Source organism: Anser brachyrhynchus (assembly GCF_964034855.1).
Source record: "Anser brachyrhynchus genome assembly, chromosome: 11".
Lineage (NCBI taxonomy): Eukaryota > Metazoa > Chordata > Aves > Anseriformes > Anatidae > Anser > Anser brachyrhynchus.
Genome location: NC_137706.1, coordinates 19,922,684 through 19,941,025, shown reverse-complemented (window position 1 = coordinate 19,941,025; position 18,342 = coordinate 19,922,684). Strand labels below are relative to the sequence as shown.

At 40.0% G+C, this 18,342-nt stretch overlaps 1 protein-coding gene across 20 annotated transcripts in view; it reads left to right on the top strand.

Annotated features, from left to right (window-relative positions):
* Window positions 1–18,342, top strand: part of MEGF11 (multiple EGF like domains 11) — a 287,680-nt gene that overhangs the window by 230,955 nt on the left and 38,383 nt on the right. For all 20 annotated transcript variants that reach the window (XR_013938103.1, XR_013938104.1, XR_013938105.1 and 17 more), the window contains 2 exons: window positions 13,140–13,286; window positions 15,937–16,071. Coding sequence is in view for 17 of the 20 variants with exons in the window: in XM_080551466.1 (XP_080407592.1) it covers window positions 13,140–13,286; window positions 15,937–16,071 (282 nt within the window). In the remaining 3 variants the exon portion in view is untranslated. The remainder of the gene's footprint in view (window positions 1–13,139; window positions 13,287–15,936; window positions 16,072–18,342) is intronic.

The window sequence follows — 18,342 nt, the reverse complement described above, 5'->3', positions numbered from 1 at the left end:
ATTTAAATCACTCATGCTGGGGACAAAAATTGGCATTCATTAAATTTGTATTCAAATTGGTTGAAGATAGCTCCAAACCTGCAGCCAGATGTTAGCCTTCTGTGAAAAGAATCCTCAGGAGGGATGCAGATCATCTGGTAATCCTGCAGCATTTTTCTCCTTGAATGGCCCTTTCCATGGGGGTGCAGCTGTGCTACAGTGAATCCTCTGGCCATCATACACGGGGATGCAGGTACGTGTCTTCTGGATGCTGGGAGTCATTACAGCTGCTCCATCATACAAAACCAGGTTTGTCACAAACTGTTGTCTTTATGCTCTTCCATTTTCCCATGCTTCTTATCACACAGAAGGATGGTTATGGAGAGCAGATTAGTGCTGGTTTGACAAAGAGCTGTCATGGTTACACAGATGCAGAGAGAAATATTCAGTGAAGTCTGAAAGTCCAGGCTGGAGATCTCAGTACAATCAGACCTGTACTTGACTCCATACTGATATGTCTTTTTGCCAGCTTTTGACAGCTAACATAGCAGCACTGGAGGACGAGTTATTGACCCAACCAGTATTTCACACTTAGCTGCCTAAAATACTGGTTAATCTCCCTCAGCTCTCTGTAGAGGCCCTGGAGGGAAATTAGCTTATATTCTCACCTATATCTGCAGAGCCACCAGCAGCACTGACAATCAAAATGCATTGGTATTAACAGCAATTCATTTGGAAAATGTAATTGTTTTTCAAACTAGTACAAGTTGAAAGATGTGCGTAGCAAGGCACGCTGATCAGGCAGCCGACATTGGGGATACTATTACCTTAACCCTTTATTTATGCCTTAAAATAATGCATGCCTTGTATTTCTAATGGAGAGAACATACCACTGCAGCCCAGCTCTTAAAAGCATCAAGCAAAAGCAATGAAATTATATCTTATACTTTATGGAAAACATCTTTTTAGAATTAAATAAAATGCAAAAATAAGAATTTATACACACATTACTTACATCGGAGTTACTTTACAAAGGTATTGGGCATGCATCCCTGAGAAGTGTTTTTTTCCCACATGAGAATCCATTTCATAAGCTCACTACTACTCACTCCGGCTTGTGTTCTTCACTCACTGGACTGCATTCATCACTCTTCGAGTCTCTTTACCATCAATATATCCATCCATCAAGCTTTAAAACTCTACTGTGCATTATTGATGCCCATCAGAAGAACAGTTGATAGGTTTTCCTGTAGTCATTGTGAGTTTTTTTCAAGGGACAAAATGGTTTTTAAAAGTACAGTAAATTAATATATATATATATATATTTACTCTAAAGGTTTGTTACACATCTTTCTGTATATACCATTTCAGAGGAAAGTGCAGAAAATGCACTTTACAGACTGAAGGTGTAGCTTTTTCTCAAAGGCATTTGAAGCAACTACTTCATACTTTCACAAGCACGTGCACGTCTGTAAATGTACATCACGTGCAGATACAAATTACTCCAACTAAAAGTAAGAACAATTTCTGTGGTATCTCCCTCTTTTTAGTTTCTGTATTGGGTGAGGTAAATGTATAGTAACTTGCAGGACACTTAGTACAAATTAAGCTCTTTGTTCTTCAATATGTCTCTGCAGTTCTGGAGCTCCCTTCTTCAGGATCACATTTCTGGGAGAAAAATATTATATTAGTATTTGAGACCAGGCTTCAGTTGAGATGTTGACAGGACCATGTAAGGTGTGCACTGGAAATACTGATAGGCAGACAGAGCCAACATGTGTTTTGTCAATTCTGCTCTCAATGTTTTTTCCACTTGGCTTAGCACCAGACACAAGGATAAATTCTGCTCATACTAGTTTGAAAGTATGTAATTTAAGAAACTCTTCAGCTAGATAATTATATTTTCATATTAAGGAGTATGGCATCGGTAAAAGATTAATCTTATCTCTAGTTGTTGTGAATTGGGCCATGATGTGTATTGCAGTGCATTTTATAAATATGATGTGATAAATAATTCAAGCTTAAATTTGTGCTTTCTGAGTTTGGTACTAATTAGGCATGGCCTGAAAAAGATCAGAAAAGTTCAGGATTGTGGAACATCTGAAGGTTTTCCTACCCACTCACACTAGACAGAGAATACACGAGGTTTTCTGATCCTAACAGGCACAAAACTTCATCTGAAACAGCATATTCTGTATGTTCATCCCACATGTGGGACTCCCCGCCTTGATGTCAGTGTTCTGTGTAGAGATCAAGGGGAAGATTGAGCCCATTTTCTTTAAAGTAGTTTTCAAGATGTTACTGATATAAACCTTCAGAAACTGATAGACGGCAGGAGCATGGAGGAAGACTGGGAAAAGACGAAAAAAGGTAAGGAAAGAGTAGCATACAATATAAGTTAATAGCAGTCTACCATCCTTTTATTATGTTGTGACTGCCACCCATCAAGAGTCTATTATTCAGGGCTATGCTCTCCCACCTTTCCATGTGTACCAGCTGAGAAAAGGTAATTTTCAGGAGCAGAGCATACTTGGCAGAGAGGAAGATGATGAAGAGAATCCCACGTATCAGTCAGGAGATTACAAAGCTGTACAGACCAGCTGTATGCATGAATATGCACACTGGCAACAAGCTGCTTAGACATGCATATACGGTTTCCGTTAAGTTCAGTGGGGAATTGCACATGTGCAGCCAAAGGCAGAAGTTAGACCCTGAGACAGATCAGATCTGAAGATGATTGCACCCTGTTGTTATAGCTGAAAATTACCCAACCAGGTACACAGGCACATTGTGTCGCCAGCAGCTTTGTAGATAGCAGGAAAACGGTAAACTTTTTACTTAAAAGACCAAAGCCACATTGGCAAAAGGCTCTCATGTGGTACAAGTACAGTGAGACTTGTTCAAGTGTGGGCCGAAATCAGATCTGACCTGCTGACACGATGTGGAGCTGGCTTTGAATCCATATGAAGAAAATGTCAGTTGCAAATAAAAATAAGGGCCTAGCCTTGCACTGAATGGAGTTCTTGAGCTTGCACATGCTTAACATATAAATAGTATCCTTGAAATTAGAAGAAGATGTCTTCATATCTATTGCCAGGTTAAAAAGGAAAAGCGTAGCCGCCAGCAGGATCGAGTCTTGTCTGATTAGACTGATTGCTTTCTAAAGATTAACAAGGGTCTCTCCACCCCGGATCTGCTATGCATTTTAGATACATATCGCTTTTGTGCTTGCAGCTGTGTATGTCTGTGTGTACGTGTGCACATAGATACATTACAGCTACCAGTCATTTGCGTGAGAGGTGCTATTTTGTGTACATTCAGGTTAAAATGAAAATGCTTGAAAATGGAGTGCTTCGGTGCTAATTGCATTTGCTTAATTAGGGATCTCGCACACACTGTATCCTCGGAGAGAATGCAAGTGCAGAAAAGCTGCATGGTAGAGCGTTTCCTGGAAGTCCTTTGGAAGCAAGCAGGTCCTAGGGAAGCAGCCATGAGCCTCACCTCACCCAGGTGAAACTCCTCCCCTGGATGCTCAGTGACAGTGCTAGGCTCACAAATTTTAGCCAGGCTCCTCTCACTTAATAAATGACCTGAAACTGGACAGAAGAGGGCCATCTACCTGGGTAGCCTTGCTCTGGAAGCACTGCTGCAGCTAAGCCAGCTGGGTTTTGCAAGCTGCACTGCAAACCCCAACAGCCCGTCCCTTATTCCTCGAGGTGGCTGCTGACTGCATGTTTCTTACCAGAACTGGCATCCTTAAAGATACTGGAACCAATACTGCTACACGGCCTTTAGTTGGTTCGCTCAGTACAGCCCCCCCATAACTGAATCATTCGTAGCTGCTGCTCTGTCCTCTACTTTCTGGAGGTGCTCGCTTTGTGCTTGGCCTGGGCCAAGTTTGCAGGACTCTGGGAAACCAGAGGCAGCTGCTGCTCATCCTGACTCTAAGACCCATGTCCATTCGTTTTCACAGTCAGACATCCCGCCTGCAAACAGATTACAGAAAGAGAAGCCACAGGCCTGGCTGATACTCACAGCAAGCTCATTTCTTCCCTGTAACAAGTCAATGTGCTTCAAGTTAATTGTGGCAGCGTGTATTTTGTTAACCTTTTAGATATTACAGTGGGATTAAACAGAAAGTGATCTACAGGGGGATGTATTCCATTCCTGTAAATGTTAAGGTCAGTTAAAATCCTGTTTATCTGAATTCCTTTAATCTGAAATGCTGTCTTATCTGAATCTTGGTTGTGTCTTTCGTTTTTTGTATCGCTGTCTGCTTTCTATAGAGCGCTGTCGTTATGATGCTATCTCAATTATCGCACTGAACTGCTAAACTCTGTGGCTTTTCTGAACATCCAAAGCCAAAGTTTATTCAGTAGGTTTCAATATCCCCAAACGCATGAGGAAAATAAGACATTATTGTAGAGGTAAGATGGAAAGTAAAGGTATGTGCATCCCACAGCTGATTATAAAAGAACCCTTCATAGGTTAAACCCTTCTTGATTAATCAGAACGGCAAATAAAAGTCTGAAAATTGTATGTGGTGGTAGAGGAAGAGCCATTTTGTTACCATGTTGGTTATTTTCACCTTCAGACTTCATTCATGTCTCCTAAGAGCAGTCTCTCTCTTTGCCGCAACATACACAAAGTCAAAATATCTATTTCGCTGTCCTTTACAACCTCTGTACCTTCCATACGTTGCCAGCGACATAAACCCTAATTGTCTCTTATCATGTCCAGAAATACTGTACAGTAGTTGTGGTAGTCTTAGGTTGTAGGGATTTCTACATGCGATTGTATAGGCGAGTTAATAGGGTCAGGAAACGTAGGCTGGTCACAGATAAGGTGAGCTTTGAGGAATGAGACTTCACATTTGAGAGAATTTGCAGGCTGCGAGTGACATCTGCACTGTCACTCAAACACAGAAGCATGTTTCTTCCCTCCCGTGGACACATTAATTCAGGAAAACTGATAAGCCTTTTACTCAAGGGAAGGCCTTTTTGAATTTTAAAGAAACACTGTCCACTTTGACGGTGAGCTCTAAGGTATTTTTAACCTCATTCTTCCTGAGTTCTTTGCAAGAAGGTGATCCTTCAAGAAAAAAAATAACTTTCCATTTAGCTTTCCATAAAATATATTTTGTTTTTATTAATATGACTTTTCCTCAGTTGCAGCAGTATTTAGTTTATGATTTTAGAGCCAGATCCTCTCCACAGCTGTACTAGTCTGAAGCCAAAATAATTCTATTGTCATTAATAGATCTACTTCAGCGTATACTCATATAATTGGCAGCTGAATTTTCTGCACATCTTTAAAACTAGGGAAAATCTAGGACTTATTTTTATGTACCTGCAGGTTTGTGGTTGACCAGGTCCATGGTATGTCGGAGTTCCTAATGCTGTGGGTTGGCTTTGTTTTTTAAACGGACTGTTTCATGCTCTCTCAGGTTGTAATACTAAGCCTAAGATACCAAAATGGAGCTATAGTAAGCTCCTATTAAACAAGCATTTTCTAGATGTCTAATCCCATTATCTAAACCATATTTTGCACTTATCACTTTTGGCAGTCTTATCCCAGATTTTTAAATTAATAATTTATTTCTGTGATTATCCTGTATCCTTACATTAGCTTTAAGCAGACAGAAAAACTAGAAATGTTAAGAGTCAGTCTAAAATGATGCATTTTAGTCTCTCTTCTGGCCTCTGCCTTTCAAAAGTGAAAATCTTTTCCATATGAAAAGGTATACTTACTCTATGGGTTTGACAAGTGTCCTTTAGCCTATGAATGTAACATAAGCTTATTAGAAATTAGCTTTAATTTTTCATTGACTTAATTTCAAGTGAGTTGATAAGATTTTTATGTCAGGCTGTGCTTAAAAATTCTCTCTTTGACAGGAACCTTTAAGTATGGTTCCTGCTGATATAGGGCTAATTTTCAAAAATATGAATTATGAAGTTATATCAAAGACATCATTGATGTCCTGACATTAATTATGTCTGTGCTTTCCTTGGCAGATATCTAGTAGGCTCCAGATTCTCATCTAAGGGGGGGTTTAGCTGTGTTTGTCCTGTGCCAGTTTTAGTATATATTTCACCTTTCATGAAATCCATTGGATTTTTGCCACTCATTCAGTGGGAGTTGGATCAGACCCTTAGACTATAATTAGAATCTGCAGTAAGCCTACTGCTAAACATAAGCATGCATGCAAATGATTGCAGTATTTGTCTTATAAATACAGAAGAGATACGAGTTCACTTATCTTCGTATTTATTTTTGGTTTTATTTTCACTTATTAAAGGACAGCTTTTAAAATTGTATGAAAAGATATAGCTTGGATGGCATCCTGGATTATGCTAATTTAATGGGTTCTGAAAAATGAAATTTGATGCTAGAGATATTCAACTACTTTCCATGTTAATATGGAGGCATTCTATATATAAGCTTGGCTGCGTGTACAATACGTTCACCTATAAATAAATGTGGGCGAGAAGCAGTGAAAAAATTATTTGTGAACATTTCAGCAGACTAAATACTGAATGCTAGCATGCAGTGTGTGAAGGAAGAAAAGGAAAGATAATTCATTAAACAGCCAGTGAGCTGAAATGTTGTATATATATGTTACTGGTGAAAAGTGTTCTCAGTGACAAATGTTGTAAATATCTTCCTTCCCCTTCTGCATAAAGCAGAAAAGGTTGAATTTCACTCAGTGTTATTAAACACAAAAGTCTTCACATGTTCTGTTGTACAACAGCTCTTGCTAAGCTGCATCCTTACCTCATGGCTCAGGGGCTCGAACATTTAAAAGTCAGGAAAACAATACATTTTTTCCCACTTAAAGATTCCTCTCTCCTTTTTCACTTGCTGATGGTCTGCTTGGATCTTGCCCAGGTTCCTGTTCCTTCCTGGCCTGAAATCTTGTCCAGAGTTTGAGAATCAATAGGAAGAAAGCATCCTAAAGATGAAGGAAGAGTGGGTAGGGCTTGACTCCTGTTGGTACTGTTTCCTCCAGGATCTACCCTTTGTTAGCAGCAACTTTTCTTCCTGCAGCAGTGCACCCTGGGGAATATCCTGTAGCAAAGGGAACCAGATGATCCTTAATTTTAGCAAACATTTTGACTTACTCAATTTCTTGCGAGGTAGGTCTCTTGCCTCAAAAGCTTTTATTGCATAAATTCCCTGAGTTGGATGATTCATATCTGGAGTTTTCTCTAGATAATTAAAAATAGGGGTAGGATTAGTGCTCCACAGAGGTGCATTAGGCTGTAAGTATATTACTTTCAGAAAAACACTTACATTAATGGGTGCATAAATCGCCTATGCAATGATGAGAAAAGAGACAATTTAGAATATTTCACTGACTGCAGGGAAAGGCTTATTCTTCATTATTTAGGACCAGATTGTCGAGCTTTCATTTAGACTGATGGGCTGTTGCACACAGGAGTTGCCCCACAGAAACTCACCAGTGAACAATGCTTAGCAAGGTAAATAAGGGCTCCATAGCTTCAATCCGAAAAAATAAAAATAAAAAATTTACAGTTAGAAAAGCCTTTTAAGAACACCACAAAAGTTCACAGATGATGTTGCCGCTGTTATCTCTGTTGAATAGTTTCACTATATAAAAACAAAAATAGCTTGTTTGCAGACTGGATGAGCAGCCATCAATTCTTAATGTTTCCATTTAATTTTATGGGAGATCCCTTTATGTTTTCTTCTATCTGCTACCGTCCCCAAACAGATTTTCTAGTTCTTCAGCATCCTTAAAGCTGAGTTGTCATGAATTGTGCTGTGGGGTTTGCCTCAGGTAGGAATAAATATCACAATGAAAAAAAAATGATAGAAGAGCATCAAGGATTCTTTACGAACTCTCGTACATATGCTATCATAACACCTTCTGAACAGCTGATCCAGAGCTAATCAGACATTTATTTCTTATGCCCTTATTGAATTTTCTTTTACTTTTTATAGACTGAAGCAGCAAAGGATTCACTTATGAAAGCATGCTGATCTAATCTCAAATACAAAGCTGATTCAAATAGAATTTATAGATGAAACATAAACGTAACAGCAATAAGAGTACTGGGGAAAAAGGTTAAACAAAAGGTGAACACATGAATATAGAAATCAGCATCAGAAGTAAATGCACAAATTAGGAGGCCAAGGTGAGACTTGCAGGGGACCTCAGTGGATTCTGGCTCTGGAATGACAGCTGTGTGCCTAGGACCCTGCAGGGCTCGTGCGAGAGGTGGTACAGCCACCAAAGGGGTCTCTGCAGGTGGCACTGACCTGCACGACAGAGAGAGGAGGGACTGCGTTGGGTGAAGGAGCAGTCAACTCTTGAGATCCCATTCAGGGATGCATTCCCAGACCTCTTTCAGCACGATCAAGTGCTTACTGCCCTGCTTCCAGCGACTGCCTCTCTAAAATGGCCTTGCCATTACAATGGCAGCTATAATCGTGAGGCTGCTTTCTGCTATTGAAGCTGTGTTGCTACTGTTTTGGTTGTGCCGCTGTGTGCTGTGTCAACAGGCAGTCAAACCTCCGTTAAGAGTTAGTGGTGCCAGAGACAAAAGCTACCAGGCATTCCAGATCCACGCCAAGCGTGACTCACCAAACTTGAGGCTTCCACAGCGTTGCCTGCCTAAATCCCATGCCTGTTTGTGCATAAAAAGCAGTTCTTTCCAGAGCTATTCAAATGCCAGAGATAAGAGATTATTATGACTTCATGTCATGTTGAAAGACAGGTGGAGGAGAGCACAATGTTTGTGTTGGATTCAAATGTCTGCTGAAATCATTCCTGTCATTGCTAATTGATGTTGCATCTGTCTTTAGATTGTGATTATTGAAGAAAAAAAAAAAGAGCTGAAGTTCTTATTCAGAGAAATAATTACAGTTGTACACTAGTAGATACAAAATTAAAGTACATGGGGGGGATGGGACCAACATCCTATAATTTATCAAATTCCTACATCCCTGGAAAATAATTAGATGCTGGGCAGCATGAAGGCCCTGCTGCAGAGGCTACTGTCAAGGGATAGCACTGGTCAAAAATAGGCCACAAGTTCTCATTTGTTCCTTCCATTTTTGCTCTTCTATTGTGTTTAGAGTATTAGTTTCCAACTATCTAGAGACAAGGCAGACAAACAATGGCAGACTTTATTAAGAGCTGGAGACATAATCCCCAAGCCTGAGTGCAATTGAACAAATAAACTGGAGAGAGAAGAAAGGGAATTCTGCTTGTATCTGGCTTTCCGGAATTTCACCCTCCAAAGTCCTTCAGTGTGATATAGTTACAGACAGCACTAAATCTGCATTACTTTGACAAACTTTCATTGAAGCTATTTAAGATTATTAATGGAAGCAGTATGTGAAGCAGCTCGTCTACAGATGCCTTATATCCTCGCTGTATAGCTGTCAGCTTTTTTTTCCTTTTTCTTTTTCTTGCTTCTCTTCATGCTGGCTGTGTGGATGCTAGCTGAAGCTTTCACAGTCCTGGTTGTGTATTTTAATATAAAGAGACGAACTTCTGGTGGAAATTTGTACTGTTTCATGTAAGCCAGACACAAATTTTTATCATGTCAAGTCACTGGACACACACACCTCCAGCCACTTTGCCTTGGAAGATCACTGCACAACCCACCTGCTTCTCCCCTGGGAGGTCTGCACCAAAGATCTGCAAAATAATCCCGATGTCCCAGAGAGCAGTTGCTTACTTCTTGGTAGTAAACTATCCTGAATGAGCCCATAAGGGGAAGCAGCTTGGAACAGCTCTCCTGTGTGGTTGTTCCTTACAAGAGTGCAGTCGTGATTGCTCTGGTGGGTAAAGGTCATGTTTTTCACAGCATACACAATGGCAATTCAGGCACTTTGTAGTTTTCCCTGACCGTTGTGCATGCAAAGGAAGAAGGTATGGCAGGTGGGAGTTAATTCTGTGTACAGAACAGTCAAAAGGATGGCAGAGGATATCCTACTTGGGAGCAGCCAGTGTTTGCAATACCCCAAATCTACCCCAGGACATGGAGGTTTTGGGGCTCCTGTTTCACAGGCTGGATTAAAAGCCATAGCAGATTCTGCTCTTACCTCGGCTCTGGCTTGCTGCATGACGTCCTTTGCCCATGTACAGTGGATAACTATAATTTTTGTAAGTTATGTGAATTTCACTTACATTTCACTCCCAGAATATTGTTTAAGGAGGTCTTGGAAGTGTAATTTCATGCTAGTATCTGCAATTGTGAACTACAGCCTCAGGCAGTAAGATGATTTCTTGGTATCTAGGCAATGGAGTTTATGTATAGAACTGCTTCCTGCAGCTTCAAGGACTTATTCTTCTGGTAGTTGTCTTTCTAATTTCTACATCATGTTTGTCAAACAAAGAATTTGTTCATGAGTTAAGAATCCATAGTTATAACATGAGATGATACTGAGATGTGTCAGCTTCAGCTTTTTTTTATATTTCTGGAAATTGAAAACTCATTGCTTATCAGAAATGTTCATCAGCAAGTTCCTAAGCAAAGGTTAAAGTTTTACATTAAGGAGGCTTTCTGCTTCACTATCTCCGATTGTAAAGTAGCTGGGAGGGATGGACTCCCCCTTCATATGCTGTCAAGTCAGGGAATTGTAAAATTAAGGTGCTTTTTTTTAGCACAGTTCCTTAAGATGTGCACGTCCAGATGCAATTTTAACTTCTCATTTACATTAGCAATTCAATGTGAGAAGGAGCCTCCAAAAAATGAAGTCTTCCATGAGAATTGGAGTAATATAAAGTAATAAAAATTGACTGCGGCACCTACTCAGTTGTCTTCTGAAAATTAATAAATAAATAAGTGCTGTAACGGGTATCAGTGTCTTCTAGAAGGTTTCCGTTTTCCTCCTTTACATTTCGTTACAACAATCGGCTTCACAATGACTCATTGCCTTCGTTAGGAGCGGGAAGACATCCCTCATTATTCATTACGAAAGGAAGGACTTTGCTGCTGCAAAGAACAGCCGTGGCATTCTAATTCAGCTACCTTTCAAGAGAAGGAAGTCAATGTCATTCTTCCCCAAACTTTGCTGAAAGAGACAAGAAATAATGCTGTTTAATTGTCTCCATTTATAAATAGCCCATTCACAATAAGAACTGTATTTTCAGTTCTGCAGTCAGGAGGAAAAGATACACATTTTTCTGCATTTGTGTCGGAATTTAATTTCTGGGAGCTTCTGGTGAGACTTTTAAAACTATAAATGATCACATATATATGCATATATGAAGTGCATTTATTTATTTACCATTTATTGTATTACTTTTTAATTACAGAGTACAGTAGATTTATTACATAGGTGTGCAGGCAAAGCGTTTACTGTTAAAGCAACCCAAGGATAGATTTGATTTCAAAGGGGAGTAGGGAGGGCTGTAGTGAAATTATTGTTTTTCTTGATTTTGCTTCTACAGATATTCTTTGTCTCTTTTTGCTCCCCTTTGGTTCAGATGTATTTAAGTATTAAGTGATTGAGCTTGTATTATGTTTTTACTGTATTTTAATGTGTTTTTTATTAAGCTTTACAGCACGGACCAGGCCTCTTTATAAATAAAGCTATGAACGTGTATTACTAAAAACCCCATCTCAAACTGTACTTTTGCCAGGCTTGGTTAAGATTTTCTAGGAAGGGACATTATAATTGTGTGATTAATCTTCAGAAAAGGGAAATTTTAGCTCTGCAGTATTTCTTACTGTATTAGCTTCAGAGATTTATAAAACCAACTTGAAACTGCACTGTAAGTGTGTTTATAATGACTTCTAGCTGATTTAATAATCCTCAAAGTTTGGTGACTGTACAGATCACAGCTTCAGAAATACAGTCCATTACCTGTAGCGTCCAGATGAAGTTATCAGAGGTGTAGGAAATTACTTGGGATTGTATTTCTCCTTGGCGATGCGCTAATCCAGCCTCTGGCTGGGGCTCTTCAAGCCCTTGTCTGCATTTATCCCATTATGCAGTGGGGACATGTGCATGGATGATAAAGAACATCTTCATGTTGCAAGTCTAGCTAGGGCAAGCGTATGCCATCAAATCTTGGTGGAGCAGTTGTAAAGCGCCCGGTGTGGTAATGTTGTTAGGAAAATTTTCGAGCCAGCCTGTGATTTTTTTTTTCTGTTGTTATCAGCATCTCAGTGTGCTCCCGCTAACGCCACTCCCTGCAGCTGGCAGTGCTTAATGTCTCTCTTAGCTCATGATCCTGCAAACCTTTTTCAATCCAAGGAGCCCTTGATCATGCAAATAGCTCTGCTAATTGCAGATATTGGTGCTGCCTTATCCCAGTGGAGTAAGAATCTCTTGAAGTAGTGGTGCGCAGGATCAAATCCTTAGCTTGCCTTTATACGTGACAAGCCATGGCTCAGAGTTGTTTTTGTAAGTCACCAGTTAAAACAAAACCAGTTGAAACAATGCCAGAAGCCTCATGTTAAGCTTTCTGGCTGTGTGTTTCTTCCCGTGTTTCCAAGCTTTGCTTTTCATAATAATAAATATCAAACAACAACCCTGGGAATCCCTGGGAGCTGGATTGGCAGGTCTCAGTCTCCATTTAACATGCAGATGATCAGCCTATAGCCACATATGGCCGCTTGCTAGATCAGAACTCGGTTCATTAACACAGAACTCAGAGAGCTCAGGGTGGATGTGGAGCATGTGCATAATAACCCAGAGCCCTGTGCCGTAAGCCAGGAAGTGAGCAAGGCACAACGTAGAGCTGAATTTGTACATGTTCAAGAATCCAAATACTAGACTTTTTTTTTCAGAGCCCTGATTTTTATTTTTTTTCCCAGTCTTCCAGTTCACAACAGCTAAGTAATCAGATTTCAATCAACTGCATATTTCCAGGCCAGTTATTTGAGATTCTTTGCGACTTTAAAGCAATTCCTGACCTTCATCTCTCAGGTGACACGCAGAGCTTCCTGAAATGGTGCTAAGGATTGCACAGGAGCCCACTGACACCTACAGAATTCACTTCTTTAGCATTTTCTTAATTTTCACTTTATTAAGCAGATAAAAGAATAGCTATTTCTTCTCAGATTCCCTTGTTTGCTCTGTGATGTACTGTGAGGTGTCAATCCACCCATACATTTCTTTGATCAACGAGCAGAGTAAGCTGTGTGAAACCTAACGTGCACCTTTCTGTTCTCCAGGCATCCACTGTGACAATATCTGCAGCCAGGGCCGCTGGGGACCAAACTGCTCCATCTCCTGTAACTGTGAGAACGGGGGATCATGCTCCCCAGAGGATGGCACCTGTGACTGTGCACCCGGATACAGAGGACCCTTGTGCCAGAGAAGTAAGATTTTCCATAGATGTGGTGGCGGCTGCAAAGCAGATGGAAATGCTGTTTTTGTGGCACTGGAGATACAGAGCCACAGGTTTCTGAGCTGCTTTAGCTCATGACTTGCTTAGGATAAAAGCCACTTCTTGACCAAGAAGTCAAGACTGTGCTGTGTAGAGTGTGGCCTTCTGTTTCTTCTGGCCTTCCACAGTTCTTAGAGGTCACAGGTGACCTGAAAGAAAGAGCAACGATTTAGCATACCAAACTTGGCAAGATTTGTGCAAGATCTGGTTTACAGTTATGTCACAGTAAACTGTAGGATACCTGCTAAGTAGAGTCAGCTCTGGCCCATCACATAATGACAAGTAGATGAGTGTTGGCTATCAAAATAACAAGGCAATGTTTTCTTATATGCCAGAAAAAGAAACACAGCAGCCTGAAATAGCTCCCGTCTGATGCTCTGCTGCTACATATTAAAATGTGTCAAGGAGATAAAAATCCTCTCATTTGCTTTATCTGGGAAGCTGCATTTGCCCCCGAGGGACCCTTATTCACTGATCCAAACCAATGCAACCTTCTTCCTATGCAAACAAGAAATGGATTTGTCTTTCTTTTTTGCAGCAGCCCTTGTTCTTCCTGTAAGACATTCTCCATGCCCAGTTCATATATCCCTACTGATTTCACCAGTTACACTTGACACTAGCACACACTCATCTCTAAAAATAATTTGTAGCTGACAGTTTTTATTTAAAGCCATTATTACGCTGACCTCTAGCACTGCTGTAGTTAATGGCCTATAAGCATTTCCATTATAAACCCCAATTTCCAGGTGCTTCAGCATATCTATATAGCTGTAAAACCTCTCTCCAAGGCTGAAATGTGGTGCTCAGAGCTTCTGGGAATTGGGGAAGAAATTGTTTTACAAATTTGAAACCCTAAGAGTACAAAACCTCCAGAAGTTAATAGTTTCTGGCCTTTCTGAGATGTAAAAAACAGCTTAGTTTTATCAGCTCATGGCATGTAGTCTACAAGAGGCAAACCATGTCCTCAGCTTGCAACTCCAGTAATCAGGCTGTTCCCGGAGGACATTTGCTAAGAACTTAATGAAGAGAAATTCTCCTTCCCTCTGGGGTGACAGCAGTGGAGTTCTCTGGATGCTTCTGCTCTCTGCATTGCTGAAATGCCCCTCTGTGAAGATACAGCCAGGGAATTCAGCTTGTTCCCACCTTGTCTGCTGGATTTAGACTCAAGACTACCTCATAAGAGGACATCTCTGTAGGCGAAGGTAGCTTTAGATTGCTAATTTTACTCTCAGAATCATTCCCGTTTCCCTCTTGGAAACCGATTTAGAAGCAGAATTCAGCCCATAAAGGGCAGTACTGAAAATGACACCCCTCCAGCTTGTTCTGTCTGTGTAATCAGGATTACATGAGTAAACCAGGATGGTTTACTGCTCTTAGACCTGAAAAAATGTCTCCAGGAATGATCCAGGTTGTTTTATAGCAAGTGCATCATCAGCTAACCTGTCAGCCAAGTTCCAGCTGGAAATCTGCGGTAGTGTAAGAACCTGACACCCACTGTGAACATACCGACCAAGAGAAAAATTCTCATTCAGTGAAAAAATAGAGCAGACATGATATAGTAACCACTGAGGCAGAACTGGGTAATAGAGGATCACAGGAGTAAAACCAAAAACATATAAAGGCATTTTTACTGTTACTTACTGCAATTTCATGTTTTTTTGTGCTTATCTGTAGCAGTGAATGTTTGGACAGAGGATGGGTTTTCTTCATGCTACATGTGCTTAGAAGCTACAATGCGTGTTTATAAGAGATACTGGGCCCTAATCTTGGCCCTCATGGACATACCTTATGGACAACTTCTATAATAATTTCAGTCCAAGTTTTAAACAAATTAAGCACACAGTTCATGGCAAGTTTGCTCAGCTATCCAGTGTGATTACTGATGCAAATTAGGTGATCTTGTATGCTGTTGCCATAATTACCGTTTTTAGATTCTGTTCATCACTGACGGTTGCTGCTCCTGTAATGGCATGTATAAACTGAAGGTCCTAATTGAACACAGGTATTGCACCTAATGTGTTTAGAAATCAGCTTTTGACATAGTTGCTTAGAAGAAAAACATAGTTTCCTAATGTTCCTTCTTTGATTTCTTAGCTTAATTTGCTAAGGAAACGGTATTCTGAATTTCCGTTGTCTATGCGTGTGAATGCTTCTCTTCCTACCTATCTTAAAAGCTTTGGAAGATGTTATCGGGTATTAACCATATCTGCCAGCAGGATATGAGGCATCAAATGTCTTAAACTCACATGTTTTGTGAAAGTTTAGCTGGAGAGGCCTAGAGAGACTCAAATTAGTGTCTTGAGAGAGAGAGGGTGCTGTGAGAGCTCATCTGTGTTATAGAATAGCCAAGCACTTACACGATGTAGGCTGCTGTAAATGTTTGAGCAGTTTTACTCAGAGATGACATTTTATTAGACATGGGATACTCTAACTGGCTTCATAATTTCTGCTGTTCGTGAAACTATGTGACTTTAGAAAACAGAAAATTTATTGGTTTGGGATTAAGACAAAGAGAGAATTCTAAAGCTCTTAGCAGTGAGAAATCTGCAAACCTGTGACGGTTTATTTTGTTCTGTCTTCAGTTTGTCCCCCTGGCTTCCATGGACACCACTGCAGCCAGCCATGCCCTCAGTGTGTGCACAGCAGCGGTCCCTGTCACCACGTGTCAGGACACTGTGACTGTTTGCCAGGATTCTTTGGCGCACTCTGCAACCAAGGTACTGAGCCCAGGATCCCCAAATGCCACCATCTTTCCCAAGTTTCTGTGGCTGTGACTCTGCAGTAAGACTGATCACAGTGTTTCTGCATTTTTTCCCCTTGTTTCAGCAGTTTAGATCACAAGAATTCTTTACTTCAGAGGCAAAATGCAAATAGGTACTTAGTCACCCTTTTGTAAATGTGATGTGCTCCTGCTTTCATAAATAATACAGGTCTGCCGCTCTGTGTTGAAATGAATACGGAATGAGACACCTGCTGTAAATATATCAGCCATCCAATGGTTTCATTTTCCTTTTCGCTAAGCCTATCATATCCTAAATGTCGATGACACCTTCACACACTGTTTTTCAGCAGGAGCAGTAGGTATTAGTTAAGGTGCAGGACAGCTCAGTTACAGAAGACCAAACACCAAGTTAATGCATGCAGCCTAATGTACACCACCTAGGACCTGACTCTGGGAACAGCAGAAATCACACACATCCAAACACAAGTGTAAGAAACAGAAAAATTGGCAATGAGGCAGTGAAAGAGTTCATTCTCACAGGTTAAGAATAGTTCCAACTCTCCCCAGCGTGCCTCACTGTACCTTTTTCTGTACTTTTGAATGTTAGTCCACTTTTAACCACAGGTTCCATTTTCAGTCTTATCCTAAAACTGCTTGCAAAATCATTACAGTATTAGGCAGAGTCTGAGTTATTGCATACCACTGGGGATATTTTTCACACACAAGTTTAAAAGAGATTATTCTTAATGGCTACTGCCCTTGTGAAGTCACCATCCTTGTAAAAATTGAACTGACATTTTTTAATGACCTGCTTTTCAGTAAGTTAGAAATTGCAGACAGTACTTATGCAAAATCATTAAACAGATTAAATGTAACCATGTTTCCTTTTCCCTATGCTGTATAGTCAACTAAACATTATACCAATTAATTTATTAAAATGAACATATTTCAGTGAATTTGTCCATTTTATGTGAAAAGTTAGCCAGATTTCAAAGCGTAAGCAGGACTAATTATCCTCTTAAGAAAATTCTATTTTGTTTTTGCTCAGATGTTCAGCACTTCTGGTTTTACTTTGAAATGTTGATCTATCCAGCAAATTAATTTTAAAATATTCATGTCCTAATTAAAATCAATTTGTGTTGCAGTTTGTCATAATGAGTTAGCATGTAACTTTATTTTGGAGAAAGAAAAATGCTAATTAATGTTTTCCATTAGAAAAACGTGAAACAAAGATTTCACTTTTGAATTTTCATCTCCTTGTGCTGTCTCTTTTTCTGGCAGCAGGAATGTTCTCCCATCAGCAGCAGCACATGCATGCAAGGAGCTGTGTAACCTCCAAAATTGTACAAGTTGACATGGTTGTACTAAGGATTCTAAGCAGCACAAAACTAAGCAGCTGTTTTATGAATATCTTTCCCAATCATGTAGCAAGATGGATTGATAATAACATGTTATTGCTGCTGCAACACACCTGACATCCCACAGAGACTTTCAGAGTCCCACTTCAGAGCTTTTATAGCTAATTAACATCACTGCCTGCATTGTACAATCAGGTTGTTCCTGAAGAAGGCAGTATTAGTCCTTACCTTACAGCTTTGTTTAAAACGTTTGAAGCATTTTGAGAAATGCTTGTATGTGGATCTCACAGCTTTACAAGAGAAGAACCATTTTGGCAGGATAGGTTTTGTAATCCTTCTGTGCTGACATCCTGGAGGGCATCATACTATTTCACTAAGACAAGAGGTGCTCACATGGTAGGAACCCCTCTGCTAGCTCTCACTGTGCCAAACGGAAGCATTTCTTTTATAAAATATGACCTGTTGCCTTTGTCAGAATCAGTGTTTGGACCACAAATTTGTTAGTATTCCACGTTGCAGTGTAAATCAGTCCCTGTTTTAAGTAAGTCTTTTGAGAACTATTTTTTGTACACACAAAAAATCCAGGCTTCATTTAAGTGATGTTATCTATCTCCATCTTAAAGATGCAATAAAAATATTGCACTGAACTGCTCTGTATAGAGTACTGGAAGTGAATAATGATGCTAGCATATATGAAAACCTGGGCTGACATATCATTTTAGTTTTTGCTCTTTCTGTGATATGAAGCCGTTTCTTTCCTTCTTTCTTTCTCTTTGTGTCCGTATATTGTTCTTTTCATTGTGTCATATAATGTGTTTAGTTTTATCTCTTTTCAGGTAGAGAACTATTCTGTTTAGCACATAATTTGAAAGCCAACTTTATCCACTCCTACAGATAAGTCTGCAGCT